At 65.1% G+C, this 26,247-nt stretch overlaps 1 protein-coding gene across 2 annotated transcripts; it reads left to right on the top strand.

The window, feature by feature from the left end:
- The first annotated feature begins 7,407 nt into the window (after positions 1 to 7,407).
- On the top strand, positions 7,408 to 23,915 carry SBK1 (SH3 domain binding kinase 1). Of its 2 annotated transcripts, none has more exons than XM_076350613.1 (4): positions 7,408 to 8,112; positions 21,571 to 21,773; positions 21,884 to 22,086; positions 22,789 to 23,915. In XM_076350613.1, the coding sequence occupies exons 1-4, from the start codon at positions 8,051 to 8,053 to the stop codon at positions 23,569 to 23,571; spliced, it is 1,251 nt and encodes a 416-aa protein (XP_076206728.1). In that variant the 5' UTR covers positions 7,408 to 8,050; the 3' UTR covers positions 23,572 to 23,915. The 2 variants fall into 2 exon arrangements, with proteins under 2 accessions (XP_076206728.1, XP_076206729.1); XM_076350614.1 differs by lacking the exon at positions 7,408 to 8,112 and adding an exon at positions 14,169 to 14,216.
- Positions 23,916 to 26,247: the final 2,332 nt, after the last annotated feature.

Here is a 26,247-nt window from a genome sequence, read left to right as displayed (position 1 = left end):
GGAGAGCCGTCGCCGCCGCTGCTGCTGCCGCCGCCGCCTCCCAGCCCCCGGGCCTCCCCCGGCCGGCGGGGACGGGGAGCCCCGGGGCGCTGGGACGGGCCGCCGCAGGGCAGGCCCGCGCGGGCCGGGAGGGCGCGGCGCTCGCCGGCGGAAGGGACGGGACGGGGAGCGGGACGGGGAGCGGAGCGGGGCCGGGCCCGGCGCGGCGGCTGTCGGTGCGGCCGGTGGCTACGCCAGGCGCATCCTGCCGCGCACCGGGGAGGCGGCTCTGCCGGCCCCGCCCCGCCCCCCCGCCGGAAGCCGTCGCCGGGCCCCCGCGGCCAATCAGGGCCGAGGCGGTGGTGCCGGCGCATGCGCACCCCGCCGCGGCACGCCGCCGGCCGCCATCTTGGAGAAGGGCGCGGTGCCTCGCGGTGCGGGGTGGGGGAGGCAGGGGGGGAAGGTGCACGCCCGGAGGTGCGCCTCGCCCCGCCCCAGCGCGGCTGCGCATGCGCGAGAGGCGCTTCCCGCCCGGCAGGAAGCGGCGGTCGGGGCGGGGTCTGTGCCCGCCCTTTGCCCGCGCGTGTCAGAGGGGAGGGAGGGGGGACACGACCCCTGGGGGCGGTGCTCCGTCTGGCCGCGCCCCCTGAAGGCGGGGCTTGGGTGCGCCCCGTTGCCAGCCGCCGACCGCGGGAGAGGGGCACGCGTTGCCTGGCAACGCGGTGGGGCAGCCGCGGGCCTGGGCCTGCGCTTGGGCCCGCGCCCGGGCCCCTACCCCGACCCTCAGGGCCGCCTGTGCTGCCTCCCGGCTCCCCCGGGCCTCCCGAGAGAGTTACAGACATACAGGGACGCTGTCTGTGTTTACTGGCTTCGTGCCCGTGTGACTAATTAGATAATTAAAATGAACTGGGGAGGGGGGGTGAGGGAACCCCCAACCCTGCAAGTCCTCGTCAGCAACGATAACGAAGCTACATGGTGTAGAAACCCATTCCTAGACACCTATTCCCATCCCCCAGTTTTAACTCAACATGGGGCTCTTTGTGGCCCTCGGTTTTCCAATGCCTGACGTGGCCGGGAGAGAAGACGTTAACGGAGAGATCCAGAACAGCGGGTGAATTTAAGAAAAGGAAATCCAGCCCCTAACCGCTGCCTGACAAAACCAAGGAGGTGGGACCAACCGGAGCCCCAAAGCAGCGACGTTAATGCAGACCAAAATACTTCTTATGCTTCCCAAATTCTCTTGTGGCATTCGCTGTTACAAGAGATCGCTGAAACCGGCAGCTTAATAGGCTTTAGAGGGGACAATATACATATGGGGATATTGCAAATGCTTGCAGCTACATTAGAGGATTAAACAAAACCAGAGAGGGAGGAAAATAAACCCTCCATGGGGGTGTAACTAGCCACGAGGCTCGGCAAGAAGATTATGGTTGAGCAGTCCCGCGTCTTTTCCACGGCAGATTTTCTTCCACGTCCACGCGTTGAGCAGAGCGCTGACCCCACGGGCCCCCGTCCCGCTCGCCCCGATCAGCCTTTCCCTGTGGGTGGAAGCGCTGTTCCTGGGCCGCGCAGGCTGATAAAAACTCACCGAGAAGGAGACGTGCGGCTTGCAGCCGAGCAGACACTGCTTGGACGCGTGGGATGTACGTCTGTTTGCTACCGCGTGCTGATGAATGCACCCCCAGGCAGAGCACCATCTCCAAAACCTACCTCTCCAACACCTCCAAAACCCCTCCGGCATCTCCAAAACCCCTCCAAACACCTCCAAAATCTCCCCAACGCCTCCAAAACGTTTCCAACACTTCCAAAACCTCTCCAATGCCTCCAAAACCCCTCCGACACCTCCAAAACCCCTCCCACACCTCCAAAACGCCAGGCCGAGCCAAGCTACGTGCCGTGCCCGCCAGTGTGTTTAACAGAGGCTGGAACTGCTTTGAGACACCACCTCAGTGATGGTTACATCAAGATATTGCAGCTGCGCTGGCAGAGGGCAGGTTACCATGGTGACCATCAAAAGGATAATCTTATTATTGCCGTTTGTTATTCCAATGGGGTTGTTTGTTGACACGTGCTCCAAAGTGCACATTGCCGGCTGGGGAAAACCAGCTGCCAGACACGGATCCGCTGAGCCATGCACACCTTGCCTCCGAAGCCGTGGAGACCCCCTTCTTCCTCCGCTGTGTTTTTCGGGGCGGGTTTTGGGTTTTTTTTTTTTTTTGGCTCTCCAAACCAGAAGCGGCTCCAGATCCCCCGGGCTGGGGCAGGAGGGATCTGGCGTGCTGCAGGCACAGGGCAAGCTGGTGGGGACCAAAAGAAAGGAGAGGAACCTTCCACCAAACCGCTGCAGGGAGCTTTTCTCCTTTAGTCCTATTTCCCCTGCAAAACCCAAGGGGGGGCAGCACCTTTTAGCACGGGACTTGGGGCTGACAGTGAGCTCCGAGCTGTGCAAGCCTTCGTCCCTGCGTCCTTCTGCCCCAAGGCAAAGGAAGGCGTCCTTGTGCCTCGCACTGCTGTGGCAATAACGGGTCCCACCAGCCCCGCCTGGGACCTCGCGGTGGTGTTGATCCGGGAGAAAACCGGGTGCGAGGACCGCGGCTGCCACCAGCGTCACTGGAGCGTAAGGAGGACCGCGTCCGGGAACGCTGCTGTGCCAGACCCCCTGCCTCCTTCATCCCATTTCTGGGGCTCTGCGCATTGCTGGAAGGGCCATTTGTTAAAGACAATAAATAGTCACCCTAACCACTGGCTGTCTGCAGCCCTTACATTTTAATTTGGGGCTCCTCCATCTGTTTCCTAAAGAGGGAGGCAGCAAGGCTCAGACGACGCCTGAATCAGCCCCAAGATGGGAGAAGCCATCAACTTGGGTGGGGTTTTTTTTTTGGTAACTTCATGTTTTAAAAAAACAGAAGGAAGGGAAATACCATGGAGCTGAATGGCTGCATTGGGAGACCAAGGGAACAGAATTCGTGAAAATCATTTGTTACTGCAAGGTTTATCCCTCAATTTTTATTGTAAACACACACAGAAATGCACTGGAACATGATTTGAAGCCCTTTTATCAAAGCCTCCTGCCCAGCTCCAGCCTTGATTCCAGCCCGTTCAATCACACAGTCAAATATTCACCACATTTAATTGCTTTATTCCAGTTTTGCAGAGTTTGGGTTTTGCCTCCAGGGTTAGTCTGAGCCTGACACCAACCCAGCAGCTGGCAACGCTTCACTTCGCATCCAGCCGCCTATCTGTTTCCATCTCCTTTTATTGTTCCCACCACAAATTGAGCTGTAACTCCTTCTGAATGCGATGTATAAACGAGCATCTTACCGCCCCGCCACCTAATATAATTTGGTGAAAAAAGGGTTAAACCGTATTTTATAAGTACAGTAAAGCAACTTTGAAATGCGAGGGAAAGTCTTGTGCAGCAAACCCCAACCACTCCCTGTGTCTCGCAAGTGGCTTCGCAATAAGTTTGTTTATTTAGCAAGCTATAAAAAATACAGCAGGTTAAGGCCCTGAGTACAAATACCTGTGGAAAGTACAGATGTGCGTAATTAATTTAAAAAAAAACACTGCAGCCTGCTGCTCCGGGAAAGGGGTGCTCCCGAGACGCCTCTCCCCACGATGGGTGTCCTTCCTCCTCCGCCTGCCATCGCTCGGTGCCGGGTGTGGGCACCCATAGCCTGGTGTCCCAGGGGAGGAGGGCGATCAGCCAGGGCTGTCGTCCCGCACCGTCCCGCATTCCCATGCTGGGCAGCCCGGTCGGGACTGTCCGCCCCGGCCAGGGTGGCTGCGGTGGGCAAGGATCTTCTGTGGCCGCCACGGCTCCTGGCCAGGTCTTCCTGCCTCCGCTCCTGCTCTGCTCCGCACCCCGTTGGGATTAATCTGGGACTATTTGGGTTCTCGGGTGCTGTGCTTTCAGCACACTGATTATATCGCCGGGAATGGCTTCCCAATTCCCGTTGAAGGACAGCTGCTTTAGGCTGGGACAAAACAAGCCCACGGGACCAGGGGTCTGAGACATGACAGGAGGTCATAAGCAGGCACAGGGGGGAGCGCAGGCAAGGCCATGCTTCAGACAGGCCTTGCAGGTCCAGCGTTTCATGTCTGTTTGAGAGGGAGGCCTGGAAATTCATCCTGGTGTCCAAATCGCCCCTTCCAACGGCCCCAGACCTGGAGGAGCAGGGTGGGAGAGGGGCAGCAGGCAGCCAAGGCAGCTTGCTCTCTCCGATAAGAGACTCCACTTCTGTTACAGGCAAGGGAGAAAGGAATAGTTTTGGGCTGTGGCTTTTTTTAAACCTACACAAAGTTCAGAGTCTATCCCTGCCATCTTCCTAGACTTCAAAAAAACACACAGGCAATGCAACAAGATGTCCCGACCTGCCCTTCTGCGCCTCTCCCTGTTCTCAGCCTCCCACGTTTTTGGGAGGGGACCAGCAGAGGTGCGGGTGGTGGCGGAGGAGGACGGTGGAGCTCAGGCTCCCCTGGGCAAGGTCCCACCCCGAGGGGTCTGTCACCCACCATGAGCCCCTGTGGGGCATCCACCAGGAGCCACATGGATTCGTGACTGGCCGCTCGGTCCCACACTTTGGCGGGCGCTGGGAGGCAGTTAATGGGATTTATCGAGCTGGGTGCGGTGAGGGGGAGCGGGGTCCCATCAGCCAGGTGCTGCTGCAGACTGGCAAGGTCTCCCCTTCTTCCAGGAAGCGTGGGGTGGAGGGGGCTGCGAAGCCAGAAGCCATTAGGGGCTCCCCGGGGCTGAGCACGCTCGCCTCTTCCCTTCCGTGGGAGAGCAGCCCTTTTTCTCCATGTTTCTGCTCCTCTCCGCTCGGCCCATTAGCCGAGGCATTAAATTTTAACATTTTTTGTTGCTCTTTGCAGTGTGTTCCTGGTGAGTGGGTGCCTGGGTGGGTGCCAGGGCCCTGGCGCCGCACCCAGGGGGCCTGGGAGACAGTAGGAGGCTGGCTGCGGCGGCGGTACCTGCCTGCACCCCGCGGGCAGGAGAGGGGCTCCCCCAGTGCCGGACGCCTGCGGGATGCTAATGCTTCTCCCAGCTCCCAAGGACCGGCACAGCAGCAGCATCGCTGCAAACACACTGCACAGCCCCATCGTCCCGGACCGACATCCCTGCTCACTCCCCGTGTTGGCAGGGGGTGACAAGACAGTGCTGAGCCCCCATCAGCCCAGCCAGCAAGGGCAGCCAGAGCCCGCAGCATGGCCAGCCCACAGGCGATGCTGCCTGCAACCCTGCCTGCTCCCACATCACCTCTGGGATGAGCAACCACCCTGTTGCCCAGCCCTGCAATTCCCCGTGCCCTGCGGGAGCGGTCCCTGACCCTGACCGCCCACCAGCTTCACCCTGTGCCCCTGCCGATGCCCCCAGCCCTCGCAAAACACCCAGTGTAGGTGGGAAACCAGTAAAGGGCAAGCTCTGCTTGCAGGCACAGCCCACCGCTGCTGCTCTGGAGGGGGTTTTCGATGCTCCACGGCTCCCATGGTGCAAACCGCCCCAAGGAGCATGCAAAAGGGACCTGCTCTCCCCACCCCATCGCACAAGCTGTCCCCCAGCCCCTCTTTGCTGTGGGTCTCCAGCGAGCGCCCTGCGGGGTGAGCTCCGCTCGCCATGGGCAGGTCCAAGGAGAACACGAGTCCTTGAAGTGCCTTGGGGTAACGGATTCGGCTTAGTGGCGGGAGAAACGCTCAGGCTTGAAATAGCTGATGGAAGTGGACGGCTCGAGGAAGAGCCCTGCTCTGAATCACGCCGCTCCCGCCGCTCCCACCTTTGGGCAACGTGCGCTTGCCCGGCACGGCCGTGCACACGCGTGTACGCGGAGCTCAGCTAATGCACCTGCAAACACACTGAGCAGAGCTGGGCACGCGGCCGGGCGCTCAGCAGAGCCATGCACACGTGCAGACGCACACCAACTCCAGCCAGCCCCGCGTGTAAGCACACCCACAACCATGGCAAGAGAGCACAGGCAGCTGGGCTTCCTCCCTGTGCACCCCTGGGGGGCACGTCTGCCGCGTCTCAGCCGGCCACAGGCGCTGGAGGCAGGTCTGCTGGAGGCAGGCCCGAGGACTTGGCCGTGGGGCTGGGGTCTCTGCTGAGCCCCGGCTCTCATCCCGGATCAGGACCAGCGCGGGCAGCTGAATCCTGCCAGAGCTGCGAAGCACAGGCACCTCACAGCCTCGCGTGTGGGACCTTCTAGCCCAGCACCCTTCTAGATGCATGGAAGAAGGTGATGGAAATGAGTTCAGGATAAACCACCCTCTAGGTTCGGTCCCCTCTCTCCTGGGGCAGCTCTGCAGTGAGGACGGGACCCGTGAGCAGCACAGCCAGGAGCTTTCTGGCCATGAGAAATTAAAAAGCCATTGATTTTTGCCATTAGAGGGGGTGTGGCTGGAGCAGATGCGCTGCAAGCAGAGCCGCGCACTGAATAATTCACGGCAAGAGATGACGAAGCCTGTGGCCAGGCTGGGGAAGCCTCTCCGTGTCCTCCCGCTGCTGCCTCCCAAGGACGCGGCCTTTGCTTCTGCCCCAGGGCGTTGGATGCGGGCTGGGGTGAGGGACCAGCACAGCTCTTGGATTCAGGGACCTGGAGGGCCTGCGCTGGTCCCTGAGCTGGTCCCAACAGATGGGGAATGGCAAGACTCCAGAGCTGCTCGGCGAGGGCATGTGGCCACGTGGGCGGGGGGGCTCCTGACCCAGCATGCTGCCCCCGAGGTGGCCTGGCTTGTCCCCCGGGAGTAGCCGGACATCGCTGGCATGGCTGCCCTGGCTTGCACCAACGATGCAGAGCCACCCCTTGTGGGGCAGGGACACCCACTGTGGGGCAAAGATGCCACTCGTGGGGCAGGGACACCACTTACGGAGCAGGGACACACATTGTAGGGCAGGGACACCCCTCGCAAGACACCATGATGCTCCTGCCGTGCCCAGCCAGGACTGGTATGCTGTGCCCTGCCATGCCCCACCATGCCCGGCCACGCAGCAGGGAGCAGCCCCTCCGGAATGGCTCCCAGGCCACCTTCTCCACCATCGGCAGGGCGCAGGGCACCCACAGGCACCCATGAGCACCCGGGCTAAGAGAAATCCCATCCCTGGTTGTGCCATGTGTCCCGTGCCAAGGGCTGGCTAGGGCAGAGCCCGGCGAAGGGGAAGGACAGGGTGCCAGGGGACAGAGCACGGCTCTCTTGGTGACACCTGGCGCGCCGGGCGGGTGGGCTGAGTTTGCCAAGTCTCAGCTGCGGCGCTGGCAAGCCCCAAGGCAGCAGCGCAGAGCCGGGAGAGGGTGGCTGAAGCCTGGGCAGGGCCAGCGGCGGCAGCCGAGGAGTTAACTTCCCAGCCTCGCCGCATGAATCTGGAGCTATTAATACTCGCACGCTGGTTTAGCTGTCAGAGCGAGCGGCTGCTCTGCCGGTGAGACGAGCCCCACGGAGCTGCAGCTCGCTGACGACTCAACTTTCCTCCGTGAGCGTGCGGGGCTCTCAGCCCGGCCGCCTGCCTGTCGGACCCTGCCAGACCCTGCCGGACCCCACCTGCTGCAAGCCCCTGCGCAGGGGACACTTTGCCTGGCAGTGCCACGGGCACCGTCCTTTGCGCCTGCTACCGTCTGGTGCCACATGGGCACTGGGTGCCGGAGAGGGGCAGCCGCTTCGCCTGGCCTCTGAAGCACTGCACTGCGGGGCTTGGCTGGGGCCTCGTCCCACCCTGCCGGACCCCTCGGCCCAGGCGATGCCACCCCAGGTCCCTGCCCACAACCCCTGAGGACCAGTGCTGCCTCCGGCCGGGCTGCACAATGGGTGCCGGGGTGGCATTGGGCATCGCCTGCCCCGGAGCGAGAGCGACGTGGGACACGGCACAGCCCAGCGCTGCCTCTGTGCGTGGTGAGCAGCCAGCCCCAGCACTCAGCCCAGCTGCATGAAGGGCTCCCCGACACCACGGCCCCGGGCGGGTGAGCGTGAGCCTCTGGCCACCAGCGGCACTGGCGAGGGGGAGGAAGATGCCAACACCCCTCTGGCGCTGCCTGGCCTGCGGTCCCCCTCGCCTGGGCACGGTGGCCGCCAGAGCTGAGCGATGGATTCCTTCTGCTTCATCTGCTTCCAGAAAGAGGAGCTGCAGCCCCTGCACCTGCACAGGTCAGTGCCGCGGTGCCCGGCTAGGTGGCACGCCGCTGGTGGGGACACGCCGCGAGCCCATGAGGGTCATGGGAGCACGGCATTGAGCCGCGCTGGGAGACAATGCCTGGCATGAAAGCCGCCTGCCTTGGCCGTGCCAAAGTTTCCCTTGGAGCAGGTGCATCCTCTCCTGGCTGGAGGAGACCGGGGCCCAGCACTGTGCCATGCCGTGCTGTGCCATGCCGTGCCATGCCATGCTGGGGAGAGGCTGTGTGCACAGCACGTGTGCGCATCCGGCATGTGCTTCCCCAGCAGCAGCTCTCCAGGGCACGGGGTGGGCGTCCCGTGCCGTGCTGTGCCATGGCAAGTGGTGCTGGTGTGCCCATGGGAGCAGGGCTGTTGGCAGCGGTGTGCGAACCCACGGCATCCTGGAGCCATCCCACCCACTCCTGCTCACCTGAATAGGGTCCCTGGCTGGACTCTGCTCCCAGGGCCTTGCTGCTGCCCCTGGGGCAGGGGCTGGCTGGGGGGTTAGGGAGCCAGGGCAGTTGGGGCGTCCTTGAGGAGGGCCAGGAGGCTCCCCAAGTCCTGGTCCTCTCGGCAGCGGCGCTCGCCTCCCCCCGTCCCTGAAAGCTCCTCTTCCATCCGTGCTGCTGAGCGGCAGCCAAGGCGAATGTGCTGGTGCCGGAATTAGCCAGGCAGCCGGCAGGGATGCGAGGTGTGAACGCCGGCACATGTCATGCCCAACTGCTCCTCTGTGGCACCAAGCCACTGCCGGCTCCTGTCCCGTGCCGCCACTCCCGGAGCAAAGCTCCTGCCCCGCCGTGGCCGGGAGCCCCCCACAAGCACTGGCTGCCCACAGCGAGGTCCGGGGGGCGGTGGTGCCGGGCTGGCGGCCAGGCAGGGCTATCGGCTGGGCTGTGGGCGCGTGCCAGTCCAGGCAGTCTGTCCTTCCTCCCGGTGTGCAAGAAGCCGTAGGATTTGTTTTGGTGTAAATCATGTTTTTTGGAGCCTCAATTCCTGTGAGTCGCTGCCCACGAGCTTGGTGCTGGCTGGGAAGGTGCCGGGAGGTGGGGGGGGACTGGGGGACCAGGGATGGGAGAGGGGCCTTGGGTGTGGGTGCTGCTGGCTGGAGAGGGGCGCGGAGCATGCCTGGAGCTCCTGTCTCACAGCCCGACCCGGGGTTGGAGCCGACCGGCTGCATCCAGCCTGTGCTGGGCCACAGGTGGCACGAGTTTGGCATTCTCAGCCAGGGAGGGGAGCGCCCGGAGTGGCAGTGTGGTGGCCCGAGGTCCTGCGTGGTGGCTGCAGGGACCACCCCTCCCTGCGCAGGGGGACGGTGAAGGATGGACACCCGTGGCTTGTCCCCAGAGACCTCTTCCCATCCTGCCCTGCTTCAAGGGGGGCTGCGCCGGGGGGGGCTCTCCCTGTCCCTGAACGCCCCGCCAGTTGTCACCAGCCCGTCCCCAACAGCCTTTCCCTGGGCCTGCCTCCAGCCCCTGGGGACAGGGCTGTCATCGCCTGCCACTGCTGGCACAGCAGCTACTGGGGTGGGCTCCCCCCGGGCTCTGGCTGGGGAGTGCCAGCAGAGGGACCGACCCGCTGCTCCCCGCTCTGCCACCGACCCACCACCCAGCCGTGGGCCTGTCACCCTGAGCTGGAGGGAGCGCGTGGGCCCACGCACGTGGGTGCCAGAGGCAGCGTGCCTGTCCCCGCAGCCTCGCTAGATGGTGCCAGGAGAACAGGCTGCGAGTGGAGGCGGCCGGCGGGCGGGCGGTGCTGGATGGTGCCAGGCTGGCCGGCGTGCCGGGGTGCCGGGGTGCCGGGGCAGGCCCCAGCCTGGCATGGCTCTCCCTGTGCTCCCAGTTTAGTCCTGCTTGCTGCTTTGGCCCCAGTTGGTGATGGGACGGGAAATGCTGCAACGGGGAGCTGTGGGCACAGCTGTGCCGCGGCCCCAGGCAGCGATTCAGCCGGCGTCTGTGGCTTCAGACCCAGATGGGGGGTGGGAGTGGGACAGTGCCGTGACCCCGCTACACCCCCAAATCCCACCTCCCTCATGAATAAACCCATTTCTTCTTTTCAGAAGAAACCCATTCAAAAGAAAACCGTTCTGTTGCCTTTCACCCCAGTAGCTGAATAGTCATCATTATGCTCCAGAGTCAACACCATGTCCAAGCTCCCTGCAAGTGGCCGCAGGCAGATGGTGCTGTAGGTCCTAACCCAGCCTGTGCTGGGGGGGGGGCAGCACGCAGGACGCTGTGCCCCCCGCCTGGCTGGCTTGGGTCCATCCTATGCCCCTCCAGAGCCTGGGACGGGGCCTGGGGGGGCTGCGGGAGGGGAGGCAGCACCCCAACGGCCGCTGGCAGCGGCTTGGCACGTCCCCACCACACAGCTGAGCTGCAGATTGTGCCCCACGGCGCCTGGGCTGCATCTCCTCCCTGACCTTGAGAGCAGCCGCTGGGAATCTTGTCCCGGCAGCCACAGCAGGGGATGGCAGCACGCCGCTCGGGGGGACCACCGAGGTGGGGGGCACTTAACCCCCTACCCCAGTGCTCCAGGAACCAGCTCCCACCAGCCCCTTTTCCCCTTGAAATCCCCCTGGCTGGCCGCTGTCCCCGGGGGCCGAGGGGGCACCCAGCCCCCCCAACATGGGTCGTGCATCCTGGGCTGGCGATGCAGAGGGGTGCCGGGCGAGCAGCCCTGGCCGCACAGGACGGACAGCGGGCAGCGAAGGTCGCGCCGGTGCCTGCACCAAGTGGTGAGGCAGAGCGAAGGGCTGGCCCGACCACAGCAGCAGGGCAGGAGGTTTTGGGGCTCGGTGGATGCTCGGTGCCGGGGGGGGAATATCCAAAAGCAGCTGGGAGACACTGCCGGCGGCTCCCTGGGCTGAGCGCATCCCCTCTGCTGGCGCTGCGGCTCCCGGCGTGCTCCGCTCCCACGTCGCCCTCCCGCCTTCCCTCTCCGCCTGCTCCTTCCCAGCATCCCTGACAGCATCTTAAGGCAGGTTTTAGCTCATGTCACCGGAGCGTGACAGGCTGCGGGTGGCCGTGGCACCCCGACCCACGTGCTATGCGGGGCACGGCCCCTTGGCTCCCACCCTGCCAGGGGGGACCAAGTGATGGCAAAAGGACGAGTGACCTTCTCGCTGAATTTGGAGGGGATTGGTCTTGCTAGAAATATTTTGGGCTTTTCAGGTCATTTCCCCGCCGCCCGCCCTGTCCGAGCACGTCCCCCGTGGCACAAGCCAGGATATTTCCTTTCCGAGCAGAAATCCTGGGGGCATTCGTGGTCCCTTGGGGAGCCGTGGGCTCATCGCATGGTTTGGAATTGAGCTAGGTGATAAACATGTTTGATCCGGCTCCTTTCGTCTCGCTGATCTTAATTAGTTACTAACATTCTCTAAGTGCTTTGAAGACCACGAGCTCGATGCAAACACTAACTGGTGCTATTGGTGTTACTATTATTCAATCTGTGTGTGACCCACGTGCTGGCGATGTGCCTGTCTGCAGCCTGGCAGCCGCAAAATGAGCCTCGGAGCCCTGCCGAGCCCCACAGAGCCCCACGGAGCCCTGCTGAGCCCCACGGAGCCCTGCCACAGCCTGGCTGGTCCCCCACCGACAGCTCAGCCTCTGTGTACCTGGGGCACGGCACATCCTCCAACACCGGGGCGGTGACACCGGGAGCCGAGCCGCGTGCGGGGCGTGTGATGCTGTCCCTGTAGCCCCCCGCGGTCCCGTGCAGGCTCCCCGGGCACCGGCGCCTCACGCCTGACCTAGAAACAGCCCCGAGCTATAAATAGGGCGAGTCGAAGGAGAGCTCAGAGGCGCAGCTCGAAACGCTGCGAGCAGGAGGCTGCGGGAGCCGGGGAGCCGCAGCCGGGGGACGGTATGGCAAGGGCAGGCAGGGGACACAGAGAGACGGGTGCCTTGTGCGGGTGCTATGGGAAGGGGTGAGGCTGGACCCACTCCATCCCCAGCGGCTGATGGAGCGGGGCGTGCGAGAAAGGCTGCGGTGGCTTTTACCAGCTTACGTGGCAGCACAGGGAGCACCCCAGCTCTGCCCCATCTCCCACACTGTGCCCGTTGCCGGCGCCTTCGCCCCTAAGATGCTCTCCTGCCCTGTGCCACCCCTTTCGCAGCCCCACAGCGGCTGGTCTGAGCACCCATCCAGCACCCATCCAGCCTGCCCTGGCTTGCTGGGTCACTGGGCTCCGGTGACACAGGGGACGGCATTTCTCCTCTCGTGCCACGCGGATGCCCCCATCCCGGTGGGGATCATCCATACTCAGAGCATCTGAGCCACGGGTGCCGGGAGCTGTGACGGGGACCAGTGAGCGGAGGAGGTATCGAGGGGACCGGCAAGCGCTCGCGAGCCACAGCCGCCTCTCCCACTGCCCAGACCCGAGGCCGGCCATGCCCCGTGCGGCTGCCGGATGGGAGAAGGGTGGCAATGTCACAGCAGCGCCTGGCACCGAATTAAAGGAGAGTGTCAGAATGTGATTCAGCCTCTTGCTTTAAAGTCATTCATAAAAAGACTAATTGCTCTGCGTGCTAAACTGGAAGCGGATTAGAACCGCCAGTGAGTCATGGCGATGGCTCCACTGCCCTCCCCGGCGGCGGGGGGCTCGGGTGGCAGCGGGACAGCCCCGGTCCCAGTGGAGAGGGCGCAGCCGGCTCGCACGGCCCACGTGGTGCATGGGAACAACCCACCGTCACCCCTTGAAGCGTGGGGCAGCCCCACGGCTGTGGGTCAACTCAAAGTGGCATCGCGGGAGCGAAGGGACCCGGCGCCCAGCTAAGAGCCAAGGAAGCCCCAAAGCAAACCATGACCTGTGTTAAAACGTCCCTGCTCAGCCCTGGCGAGCACAGAAAGAAATCCGGAAAGACTTGATGTGCCCAGGGATGCTCCGAGGAGGAGCGCAGTGCCTACCCCTCGCCTTCCTCCAGGAGAGCTACCACCGTCCCCTGGGCTGGAGGTGCCCGGGAGCTCCTGGTGCCCGGCTCTGGCATCGCTTGCTGAACGTGTTGCCAAACTTTAACAAGGCTGAAAGGAAGCCCGCGCGGCGCGTCTGCCTCGGCCGGCTTTCCCTGGCTCGGTCCGAATGGTCCCGCCATTCGGGAGTGCATGGGGGGAAGCCGCGTGTCCTGCACGTGTTTGGGAGTGGCACTTCAGAGGGGCGAGCCGGGTGCTGCCAGCGCCACGGTGGGCATCACCCGTGCCGGGGGAGAAGAAATACAAAGTCCTGGAAGGCTCAGGGAGAGCAGGAGACGGGGAACCTGCCGACAGCGGGATGTGGTCCTGTGTAAGGACATTTCTGACACACGGTGCTGACAGTGGTGAACCCTAGATGTTCACCATCTATCGGAGGTGAACTATCGAGTTCACCTATATCGGAGGTGAACTATCGGAGCTATCAGAGCCTTTTTTGCTGCATGCAGAACGACGAGTGGGGTGGGGAAGGGGTGAGGAGCCCGATCCCTGGGCGAGCAACTGCAGAGGTACCTGTCCCAGCTGCCGCTCGCCGGCGCGTCCCGCCCGGGGGGTGGCTCCGCCGGGCTGAACCCCGCCGCGCTCGGAGCTCCGAAGGCCGGCGGGGAGGAGGAGGAGGAGGAGGGCTCTGCTGTGGCCCCCAGCTCCTGCCCCGGGACAGGCCGCTGCTCCCCGCACCGAGCAGCCCCGGCTCCACCCGGGCCAAACCCACCCGCGACCCCCGCGTGGGCCTGGACCCACGGGCCGGAGGGGTGCCGGTGCTGGGGTGGGGGGACTGCCCGAGCGGCCGGGATGGGGAGCGCCCCGCATCCCCACCAGCGCCCGGGGGACCGGCGGCGGAGCCCCCCCCCGCGCCTCCCCGGGGGCTGCGGGGCGGCGCCGGTGCCGGGCGGAGCGCGGGGCGGGGCGGCGCGGGGGGCGGCGGGCGGCGCTGCCCTGCCGGGGGGCTGCGGGGGGCGCCGCTCTCCGTTCCGCTCCGCTCCGCTCCGCTCCTCCGGCGGCGGCGGCGGCGGGGCCGCGGCATGAGCCCGGCGGTGCGGGAGGCGAGCGGCGCGGCGCGGCGCGGCCCCGCGCGGGGGGCGGGCGGCGGCGGCTCCTCTCCCGCCGAGGACGGGGCGCGGCGGCTCGCCCCACCGGTAAGGCGGCGGCGGCGGCGGCGGTGGGGAGGGGGCGCGGGGGGCGCCGCCCGCTCCGGTACCGGCCCGCGCCTTTGTGGCGGGGCCGCCCTTTGTCTGCCCGCACGGCGCGGGGGGGGGAGCGTGGGACGGCGGCGGCGGCGGGTCCCCGCCAGCCAAAATAACCATCACGGTACAACCGGGGCTCCGGGATGAATTGGGGGGGGGGGGGGGGGGCGTCGCCTCCCGCCGCTCCCCGCAGAGCCGGGGGGGGATGGGGAATCACCGGGCGATGCGGGTGCTGCCCCCGGGGGCTCGGCCGCCTCCCCGGCAGGAGCGCGGGGTCCCGCCGGCGGCCGCCTCCCGCCGCCGGGTCCCTCCTCCGGCCGCTGCCACCTGCGCCCCGGCCCGGCCCCCCGGCCCTGCGGCTGCGGGGACAAACTCGGGGCCGGAGACGGAAGCGGCGTGAGTCACACTTGAAAGGAGTTTGTGCCGGAGCGGGGATGGAGCCGGGGGCCGGGGCGGCGGCGGGGGGGCTTGTGCCTTGCACTTGTTCCGGGGCCGCGGGCGGGGCCGGTTTCCGAGGGAGAACGGGGTCCCGGTGAATTTGGGGGGCGGGGGGGGGGGGAGGCTGTGGAAGGATGCGCTGAGATAGAAAGCGGCTGGAGGCAGGGGAAGGGGAGCAGGGAGGGGAGAGCGGGCGAGAGGTGGCCTCGGGGGCAGCTCAGGCCATCCCCCCTCGTCGTCTCCCCTCGTCGTCTCCCCCCTCGTCGTCTCCCCTCATCTCCCCTCGCCGCCAGCGCGGTGCGGGCGCGGGAGCCGGCCTCCAGCCCGCGCCAGCCTCTCGCTGGCTGCGGCTCGGGAAGGGGGAGCGTGACCCATTTTCCTCCAGGTCCGGCCTCGCTGGCACTGTGGCCACGGGCGGGCGATGCCAGCCGGGAGTCCTGCCGCAGTTCAGGGATGGGTGAGCGGTGTGGGGGGCCGGGGTGGTTCGTTCTCAGCACCCCTCTGCCCTGGATCTGGCTTTGGGGTGTCGCCTGCTGGGAGGCGAAGCCACCTCAGAGCTGGGTGCCCACGCGCCGAGCCCCCGACCCACCTGGCTCTCGGCGTGACCGCGGCATGGCCGTGAGCGGGGTGTTTCCGTACCCTGCCCGGGATGCTGCGGGAGGAGGCTGCCTGGGGGGCGAGGGAGCGAAGGCGAGGCAGGGGAGAGGTGGGAGCATCCCCCTCGGCGGGGGCCACCGGGGCGATGCCCGGGCTGCGGGGTTACAGCAGCCCCGCAGCGTGTAAAGGCCGTGAAGCCCCTTGGCATGGAGACAGGGCTGGTTTTTGCAGCAGGGTGACGCGCCCCGCTGCCCCCGAGAGCGAGAGGGGCCGGCTGGCCCTGCCGTCGGGGACTGGGCGGGCGACAGGCAGGTGCCGCTCGGGGAGTTTGTCTTTGCAGATCCCAAATGCACGATGCTGCCGGCACTGGTGGAAGAGTTTTGGGAGGGAGATGATGACAGGCTGATGAAACCAATCAAACAATGAAGTAATCATAAATCCCCGGTGCTGGCGGCGAGGCGCGGCGAAGGCGGGAGGAGCTGGAGGCTGGAGTAGCTGAGGTCGTAACGAAGCCATCCCGCTCGTCAGGAGAAACCCCGGGAGGCCGAAGCGCTGAAAGGCGGCCAAGGTCCTGCTGTCAGGGGCCGATGGACAGAGACGGCGCGGTGCAGACGAGGGCAGGGAAAATCCCGCTGGCAGCTCCAGGAGAGCAGTGCGGAGGGCACGGAGGATGGCAGCGGGAGGGGAGAGCGGTGGCTCGCCGGGGAGCAGCAGCTGCCTGTCCCTTGGGAGGACGGCGAGGGCTGTCGGAGGAGAGAGCCCAGGCGCTGCTTTATCTGCTCTTCCCAAATTTTTCTTGCGGAGGCTGTCTGTGAAACCTGAATCCTGGGACCAAAGGCTGAAGAAGCTTCTCACGGGCTCACGGCTGGGATGGGAGATGATTCCTGCTACGGGGGATGCTACGGATGGGTGTGACAGGGCCTGACCCTGCCCCGCAGCCGAGACGTCCCCGCCAGGAGAGCAGCTCCCGCCTGCTGGGAGCCCGCACGCTTCTGGGTGTTTGTGGGCTTTGCTGAACCCGATCCTGGTGCCGGGCAGTCTGCTCTGGTCCGGGCAAGGAGCCGGTATGAGAAACTCCGGATAACTGGGAATTCAGTACCATCGTGCGGAGAAGTGTCCCAAACTGGGAGCACTGGGAAGTCACCATTGCTGCGGGTGCTTCGGCGGAGGTTTGGTGCTGGTTCAGGCTCGTGGTGCAAGTGGCACTCGAGTGTTTCCCAGCGCCTTCCCACCGCCACGGAGCCGGCAGGAGGTGAGAGGATGTGGAGACGTGCCCCATCCATCGCCTCTGTGGGGGATGGCTGCCCCTCCGGGGTCGCAGGATGCTGGCAGAGGGGCTGTTCCCAAAATGCTGCCTGCTTGCAGCCGCTGGCCGGTTTCCCTGTGCTGTGCGTGACCAGCCACCTCCCGGACACACTCAGCTTGTCTTGAGCGGCTTTGGACGGCCCCGGGGTGGTGCGTGGGCGAAGGGACCCTCTCCCCGCCCGCGTTTCACTGCTCTTGGGTTGGGTGGGAGGCAGTGGCCGGCCCGGGTGGAGGGCAGTGCTGCCTGCAGGCAGCCCCCTTGCCCAGCCCAAGGATGTCCGGATGCGGCGGGTACCCGTGGCCCTGAGCCCCCGCGAGATGCCTGTTCCACTCCCGTGCCCATGGAGACATCGGCCTCGTTAGGCGAAGGTGCCTTTGCGAGCCCTCCCTGGGCGCCGGCATGCCACTGCCCCCGGGAAGCGCAGCTAATAACGCCTCGCACCGGCGCGCTGGTCCCAGCGGCACGGAGGAGATGAGAGGATGTCCTCGGAACGGGGTCAGGCAGGAGCGGAGGCGGCGGAGGCTGGAAATGGAGCGGGGCACTGGGAGGCAGCAGCTCGGCACAGGGCATGGCCGAGGCACTGCCTGCCCCCCTCGCCCCGGCGGCACCCGGCTGCCGCGCGGGCAGCACCGGGGCGGTGCGGGAGGTGGGGGACCGGGAGTGGGAACAGCCCCGGCGGGGCCAAGCGCTCGCTCGGAAATTACTTTGCCAGCTCAGCGGGTGGTCTGGAGAAAATCGGGGAGGTTTGAGAGCCGGCTGGGGTGCGGAGGGAGTGAGCTCCCTCCCGACAGGTGCCCTGGCCTCCAGCCTGCCGGGCTGGGGGGGAGTCAGTGTTACCCGCTAATAACTAATGTCAATTACTCCATAATTAATGAGCACGCTGCTGTTGTAGTGAGCGTCGCAGCAGCGGGAGGGTTTGGGGGTGGGGATGGGGGGGAAATCAAAGCTCTGCAAAACACGTGGTGCGGCCGGGGCACCCGCAGGGGCAGAGCAGCGTGTGCCTGCGCCCGCCCCGCTGCCGGGTATTTCTCATTTCTCCCCTCTCTAAAGAGAAATCTGGGTCCTGTAGAGACCCTAACCCTGCCCCGCGTGGTTTTTCCCTTTATCTTCCCAATTCCTTGCCCCAGAGCAGCCCATGGTGCGAGTCCTGGCCCCTCACCGGGCTTCCAGCGCGCCGCCTCGCCATAGAGACCCCTGCGTCGGGCTCAGCCCGAAACCCTTTTCCTTTGACCTTACTCAATAACGGGGTTGTTTTCCTGACCTGTCGGTCTCTGATGTGGCCGGAGGGGTGTTTTTCCCCTTCCCCTCTTAATTTCCAAGCAGCCGCTGCTCCAGCAGCCTCCTCTGCCGGGTGCCTGGGGCAGCTTTCCCGCGCGGCCTCTGCTCCTCTCAATGAGCTCTTAATGAATTTGCAATTACTTATTGGCAGAGCCGATGCGCCCAGGGCTGGGCGTGCAGTGGAGCGGGATGCGGAGCGGGATGCGGAGCAGGGGAAAGCACCCCCTTGCAGGGAGCAGCGTCAGGGTGGGAGCGGGTTGGCGGTGCCGGCCCCGGTGCCCGGTGGGATGCTGGGCTCCGGATACGGGATGCCATCCTTCCGGGAGCTGCTCCGCGGTGCTGGGGATGGAGCCGGGGAGGTTTGGGGAGAGGAGCGGCAGTTGCCGACAGGAGACGAGTGGCTGCCTATAAATACCTGCCAGGGAGCGAGGAAGAGGTGGGTGGATTATCCTCCTCACTCAATGAGATAAATGGTTCTGAAGCTTAAACACAGAACAATTTTAGTCTGAATAGTAGGAGAAATGGTTCAGGACGCGGAGATGACGGCATGAACCACCTGCGGTGAGCGGTGGGGTCCCGGTGCCGCTTGGCAGCATCTTCGGTGCTCCTTTGCCCTTGCCCGGGGTCTCGTGCCGCGGGAGCCTTCGCCAGGACTCAGCCAGGATGCACATTGTTCCTCCCCGCTTTTAAAAGCTCCTTCTTCAAGAACACCCAAAACAACTGAGCCAGAGACCGTGTGCTGGGAGGGCGGTTTTGGCTTCCTTCGGGCGCGGCGCTGGCTCCTCTCCTCCGGTGCTTCGGGGCTGTGCCGTGGAGGCGGGAGAGGAGCTGGTGTGCTGGGAAAAGGCCCCATTTCTGCTCTGGTGTGACCTGATCTGGCACGCAGCTGCACGGGCGGTTGCGTCGGCATGACTGGCATGGGCACAGAAGGCAGCCAAGGACGCGGGACCTCGACCCCGGCCATGCCAGGCTGGCGGCATCTCTTGCCGCGTTGGCACCGTCCCTTCCGTGTCCCGCTGTCACCCGCCGTCCCCGTGAGCGTGCAGAACCAGCTGTAAACAAGCCCTCATCCCCTCTCCCCGCTGCTGCCCCGCTTTGCTGCTTACGTCAAAACCGACATGTTTTCAAAAGCGTTTCAATTTTTAATGAAAACTTCTGTGTTTACGCTTTTTTTGGCCTCGGCACGTTGGTGTTTTGGCCACCATCGCTGTTTGGTTTTCTCCGGGGTCGGCGTTGGCTCTGTGCTCCCGTTAGCCTTGACAGAGTGGGGTGTGTCGCACCGAGCCAGCAGGAACAGAGGCACCGCGGCAGGATCCCGGCAGCGCCCGCGTCCCCGGCAGCGTCCCCGGCAGCACGGCCCCGTGCCTGCCTCGCCGACCCGCACCGCAGCAGGTTTGCCTGCTCCATAAAGCACCGCAAACGCCGCAGCCACAGCCCTGGGGCGGCTGCGAAAGCCTGGCAGGCAGCAGGCAGGCGGGCAGCAGGCAGGGGACCTCGTGTGGTGGGACACCCGTTTCTGATGGGCGTTTCTCCGTTGCCGGTCGGAAAGGAGCTGCCTGCAAAACCCAACAGGTTTAGCCAAGGGAAAAAGCAAATAGCCCTTGACTTGGAGAGCTCTTTTAAGCAGCCGTCAGTCCTTCACCTCCTCTCTCCCGTCCCACCAGTGGGGTTTTTTTTTCGCAAACCCCAACTTTGCCAACTTGAATAATTGCATTTCAACACCGGTTAATGAAGAGACATTGACGAGCATGATTGTAAATTCAAGTGTAGACAGAATTCTTCTTCGCAGGATGCTGGGAGCTGTTTTTAGTCATGCATCCATCGAGCTGCTGCGCTGATCCACCTCCACCTCCAGCACCCAGACGCTGAAATGGTGCTCCTCTTCCAGGAGGCCAATAAAACACTATGGAGATGAGCTGCTTTGGAGATCTTATGAGTCAAGCCGTTACATTTTTGGAACATCATGATGTTGAAGTTCCTTTTCTATTTTTTGCCCAACTTCCCGGGGGGAAAAAAAAATAATAAATTAAGAAGCTGAGCTCTGCTTTGGGATGAGAGGCAGCACGGTGGTGGGAAGAAAGGAGGGAGAGGTCGGACATCAGGCTCAGCCTTGTTGGGAAAGGGCTGGGAGGATCCTCGTGCGTCGGGCAGGACCCTGACCCCGGGGTGCTGCGGGTGCTTCGTGGGTGCTCGTGGGGCGCCTGGCACCATTTGGGGTGGCTGTCACAGCCCCTGCGTGGCTGTGGCACGGGGCTCAGCCCGCGGGCATCGCCTGGGCTCCCTCCCACGGCAGGGCGGTTCACGCGCACCCTCCGGCACGGCTGCTCTCGGCCTCCGTCTTTCGCAGCCGCGGGCTCGCTGCCCGCAAAACACCCATATGGGTGTTTCGTGGGCGGCGAGTCCACGGCTGCAGCCGCCGAGCGCCCGCGCCACGTCCCCGGCTGCCCGCACTCCTGGCTCCGTCCTGGCGCCAATCGGACCCCCGGGTGCCGTTGGTCCCAGAGGCAAGTGGGATTCATTTTGAGCAGGAGTTTTCTTTCTCCCCCCCGGTGAGATGCTGCATTAAAAATCTAAATATAAACCAGCGCCCGCTCGGCTGCTGCCCCATGATTTTTGTCAATCTGCTACCGAATCAAAAGCAGCTGGATTTATCTGCCGAGGTACCCACCAGCCCTGGGGGGCCCGTGTCTCTGACGGGGCTCGCTCTGTGCAGGGCGGTCGTGCTGCGTTCTCGTGTGTGCTTGCAGCGTGGGGCGGCTTGGCGGGGCACTGGGTTCGCGCTCTTGGGGGGTGATGGAGGGCGATGCGGCGCCCTGAAGACATCAGAGGAGATCCCGGGGTGGTTTCGCTGCCACGGCGGTGTGGCACGTGAGTCCAGGCTCGGCTCTCGTTGCGGGGATGGCCAGGGCGAGGAAGAACCGCCGCTGGTTTGTCGGGAGTGAGAAACATCGGTGCTGTCGTCCGTGCGCTGCTGGCCGGGCTCTGCACCAGAGCGTCCGGCACCCTGGTAGGGGAAAGCCGCGAGTCGGTGCCGATGGATGGTCAGAGGTATATGGCGGAGTGATTTGCTGCAGAGCCATCGTGTCCGGCTCGGTGCCTGCGGCATGGCTCTGGCCCTGCTCCGGAGCATCGCTGGCTCGCGGGCAGGCTCGGCTCTGGAGGGGGCTCAGGCGCTCTGCAAAGGCGGGAGGGTGGAGGGGACAGGGCCAGCTCCTGAGGTCCCTGTGGGGGACTTCGGCAGCAGGGGGGAGCCCCAAAAGGCCTCAGCTCCCATCCTGTGCGGTGGCTGTGAGCACACCAGGGCTGAGGAAACGTGTGTGTGTGTCTGTGTCTGTGTCCCTGCCCTCCTGGCTCCAACCCACACGGCTCTGCCGTGCCCTGAGCCCTCGCTTTGTCCCCAGACATACCCCCGAGTCAGAGGTGCGGGGACCACTGCACCCCCCCGCCCTGCCCCGCATGGCTGCAGCCCCGCCGGAGGCTGGAGCATCCTCTCTAGAGCCATTGGGTTGGTGGCCCCTGGGGACAGAGGGGTGGCACCCAGTGGGTGCTGCTCAGCACCGCCCCGAGCAGCCCAGTGCCCCTTTGCAAGGTGTCATGGCTCCCAGCCCCGGGGATGGGACGGGACGGGACGGGGCGCGGTGGCTTTGCAGCACCCACCGAAAGTGGTGACGCGCCTCTGCCTTGCAGCACAGCCATGAGCGCGGGTTCGATTGAGCAAGAGCCGTCGCGCAAGCTGGCCTGCTGCGGGGTGCCCCTCATCACCGAGGACATGCAGTCCCTGGCCATCCGCACCCTCTCGGGCACCGACATCAGCAAGCACTACGACCTCATCCGCGAGCTCGGCAAGGGCACCTACGGCAAGGTGGACCTGGTGTCCCACAAAAGCACAGGTGAGGGGAGCCGGGGGGGGCGACGCGGGGGTCGCGGCTGCGCTGGGAGCGGTGTGCCCGGCATGTCCCAACCGTGCCCTGGGCTCACCCCCATCCCCTGCCCACCGCAGGCACCAAGATGGCCCTGAAGTTCGTCAACAAGAGCAAGACGAAGCTGAAGAACTTCCTGCGGGAGTTCAGCATCACCAACACGCTCTCCTCCAGCCCCTTCATCATCAAGGTCTTCGACGTGGTCTTCGAGACCGAGGACTGCTACGTCTTCGCTCAGGAGTATGCCCCCGGTGGCGACCTCTTCGACATCATCCCGCCGCAGGTGGGAGCCCCCACCCCTCCCCGGGGAGCCTTTTTGGGGTGTGGGAGCTCAGTATCCCCATGGCGCTGAGCAAAGCTGCCGCTGTGCTTCGGTGGCCACGGGGGAGGGGGCCCCATGTGCGGGGACTGGGCATCCCTGTGTGGGTCAGCCCCGACCACAAGCGCCTACAAGGAAGTCTGGGACCCATCACTCTTCCCCTGGGTAGCCTGAGACCCATCACCCATCTCCTGGGGTGGTCTGGGACCCGTCACCCATCCCTAGGGTGGCCTGGAACGCATCACCCGTCCCTAGGATGGTCAGAGACCCATCACCCATCCCTAGGGTGGCCTGGGACCCATCACCCATCCCCTGGGGGTCCTGAGACCCATCACCCATCCCTAGGATAGTCAGAGACCCATCACTCATCCCTAGGGTGGCCTGGGACCCATCACCCATCCCCTGGGGGTCCTGAGACTCATCACCCATCCCTAGGGTGGCCTGGGACCCATCACCCATCCCCTGGGGGTCCTGAGACCCATCACTTGTCCCTAGGGGGGCCCGGGACCCACCACCTGTCTCCCTGCCGCAGAGAGCACCCCAGATAAAAGCAGCCGCGACCGCGTCGGATGTGTAACGACATACAGATATGGTGGTCCCCGAGCTGGGTAGGATCACCACGGGGTTCGGTGGCGGGTGGCTGACGCCGTGTCCCCGCGCCCACAGGTGGGGCTCCCCGAGGAGCTGGTGAAGCGCTGCGTGCAGCAGCTGGGCCTGGCCCTCGACTACATGCACAGCAAGAGCCTGGTGCACCGGGACATCAAACCGGAGAACGTCCTGCTTTTCGATCGCGACTGCCGCCGCGTCAAACTGGCCGACTTCGGCATGACCCGCAAGGTGGGCTGCCGGGTCAAGCGCATCAGCGGCACCATCCCCTACACGGCGCCCGAGGTCTGCCAAGCCGGCCGGGCGGAGGGCTTTGCCGTGGACACCAGCATCGACGTCTGGGCTTTCGGGGTGCTCATCTTCTGCGTCCTCACCGGTAACTTCCCCTGGGAGGCGGCGGCGGCTTCCGACGCCTTCTTCGAGGAGTTTGTGCGGTGGCAGAAGGGGCGGCTGGGGGGGCTGCCCTCGCAGTGGCGGCGCTTCACGGACAGCGCCCTGCGCATGTTCCAGCGCCTGCTGGCCCTCGACCCCGAGAAGCGCTGTCCCGTCAAGGAGGTCTTCTACTTCATCAAGTGCGACCTGATGGCCGAGGTGCGGCGCCGACCCTCCTACCGCTCCCGCAAGCACGCCGGGGACAAGCTCCCGGCCGGTCCCCATCGCCACGAGGCGGCCGGCTCCTGCACCCCAGCCCCGCTCAAGAGGACCGTCCTGACCGAAGGGAGCGGACCCCGCGGCTCCGAGCCGAGCGCGGCCCCCCCGGGGACGGCGAGCAGGACAGACGGACGGCAGGACAAAGGCAAAGGGCAGATGGTCCTGGCCACAGCAATAGAGATCTGCGTCTGACGGCACCGGGGTGGCACGCGGCGGCCGCCCGTCCCGTCCCCCCGCCCCAGGGACAAGGATGGGGGAGGGGGTTGCTCGTGGCGGTGGTGCGAGCCGGGACCAGGCTCCGGGTCTCCCAAAGCAAAAAAAGAAAAGAAAAACAAAGAGGAAAAGGACAAAACTGGTTGCGCTCCGTAGCGCCGAGGATGCTGATCCCCTACACCCCGCCCGGGTGAGGCCGGCGGCAGGAGCCCGGCCAAGGGCACCGCTCGCTGCCGGGGAGGACGTTGGTGCCGCCGGCCCCTGCCACGGCCGCGCTGCCCCCTCCAAGACTCCCCCCAGGGTGGCACAAAGAAGGGTCTCCCAATATGGGGAGGAAGAGCTGGGGGGGAGGGGGCAGCGTGGGTGGGGGGCCACTGCCCAGGGGTGGGGGGGGTCCGGGGCAGCCAGTGCCCACCGGCTCTCCCCCACCCCGTGCCCAGCCCCCAGCCGGGGCGAGGGAAGGCCGATGACCCCACACCGTGGAGGAGGCCTTTGGGGAGGTTTGGGTGGGCGGTGATTTGCCCCCTTCCACCGGTCCCTGCCCCGCTGGTGGGGACCGGGAGGGGATGGGGAGGTGGGCACCGGGCCGGTGATGGGGAGCCGGGGGGGGGGGGGTCGCCGGCAGCTCGGGACCCCCAGCAGCCCCGGCTGCCTCCCCACCGCGGGAGGTGCTGGCAGCCATTGATGTAGCAAGTGTCCCTGTCTGTGTGTCGTCGTGTGTCCCAGCCGCAGCCGCTGGCAGCCCCTGGCAGCCCCTGTCCCCCCTGCCCTGCCCCGCGCGCTGGCCCCGGAGCCCCGGCCGGAGGGACTGGTCCCCTCCCAGCCGGGAGCTGTGCTCCAGGCTTCGGCCGGTGGCCGCAGTGCTGGCTGCCCGGCGGGTCAGAAGCTCGGGGACGGGCTGGCTCTGCCGCGGTGGTGTCCCCTCGTCCCTTCTGCAGACTTTTTTGTACCCAGGGATTGGAAAAGGCGGTGGTGGCGGCACATCGCCAGGGCAGGATCTGGGGAGCAGGGGAGGGGGCTCCAAGTGGCCTCCTGAAGGTCCCCATGGCTCCCTGCGCTGTCCCCATCACCCTCCTTGCTGTCACCCCTTCCCCAAACCCCGGTTCCCCTCCCCTGGGGCTGGCAGGGAGGAGGCAGCGGGGTAAATCCCCCCAGGCTGGCTGCAGCGAAGCGGGGTGGTGGTGGCAGGAGCCGCCGGTGGCCCCTTAGTGACAAGATCATGGGGGGGGGGGGGGTGTCACAACCCCCCTCCTGGTTTTAGGCACCCAGGGCGGCGGGGGGCTCACCCCGCTGCCGGGGCAGGGAGGCTGGGGGGCACCCTGAGGCGGCAGCGCTCAAGCCCTGGCACGGTTCGGGCTTCCCTCCCATTGGGTGGGTGCCGTGGGGACCCCCCCCCCGTCCCCCCAATTCCCACACAAAGGGCTATAACGCTATTCAGCAGCAGCAGCAGCAGTTTACACAGCAGGCGGGCGCCCGGCCGGACCCCCCGCCACCGCCGCTGCCCCCCACCCCGTCCCCGTGGCACCCACCCCTGCCCGCCCGCGGTGCCAGGGCCGAGGGCCGGTTTTAGAAGTAGCATTGCCCTGATGTAGAGACGCTAGGCGCGGTTTTTTCTCCTTTTTGCCTTAGGTCCCTCGATGTCCTCGATCTTTCGTGCAATAATGTAGATAAGGGATCCCGGCCGCCCCCGGGAGGGCTCGGCTGTACCTCCCCGGGCGGTCTGTCCCGCGGGGGGGGGGTGCCCGAGGGTGATTTCTGTTCCCGTCGAGGTCGCTGTGTCGGTAGGTTGTTGGGTTTTTATTTCCAATTCCCTCGGCTGTCGGGTTTCGGACCTTCTTCCCGTAGGAGAGGCTGTAGTGTCACAGACGTTACCTCAGTTTGTCACTGTTGAAAAGGATTAAAAAAAAACAAAAAAAAAACCACAACAAAAAACTAAAACCGTAAAAAATGACAAAATACATAGTTATAAAAGCAACAAAAAAATTCTCAATGGCGGTGAAGACTTTTCTTTTTTAAATAAAACAAACGTGATGCTGCTTGTGCAGCCGCGGGCGGGCGGGCGGGGGGCACTGCCTGCCTTTGCCCTGCCGTGGCCTCGGGGCTCGCTCTCCCCCCACTTTCACCCTGTCCCCGTCCCGTCCCGTCCCCCCCCGGTGCCCGGCTGCCGTGGCCACCCCAGGGCGGGAGGGAGGGAAGGGGAGCGGGGAGCAGCACAGTGGGGCCGCGGGGCAGGGCGGCAGCACCCACGGGTGAGGGGCACCCAGCCGCCCTCGGTGCAGCCCCCCCCCCACACAGGCAGGGCTGCCTGACGCCAAATGTATTCCAGCCACGTCCGCAGGCTAATTTCAATTTCCTGGTAATTATGCAAATGAATGTGGATTTAATTAAGGGCAGATTTCATTAAAGTCTTCTTGGGGAAATGAAACAGGGTGGGGGAGAGCGAGGAGGATGAGGATGAGGATGAGGATGAGGATGAGGATGAGGATGAGGATGAGGATGAGGATGAGGATGAGGATGAGGATGAGGAGGCAGCGTTGATGATGACTACGATGATGATGATGATGACAGGGAAGGAGAGATGAAGGCAGTGCCCGTCCTGGAAGATAAACAGCTGCAGGGGATGCCGATGGGACGGGATCCCACCCCTTGGGAGCG

The sequence above is a fragment of the Aptenodytes patagonicus genome, chromosome 13 (genome assembly GCF_965638725.1).
Source record: "Aptenodytes patagonicus chromosome 13, bAptPat1.pri.cur, whole genome shotgun sequence".
Classification (NCBI taxonomy): domain Eukaryota; kingdom Metazoa; phylum Chordata; class Aves; order Sphenisciformes; family Spheniscidae; genus Aptenodytes; species Aptenodytes patagonicus.
The sequence above is the reverse complement of the archived record's forward strand: the minus strand, read 5'-3'. Positions and strand labels throughout refer to the sequence as shown.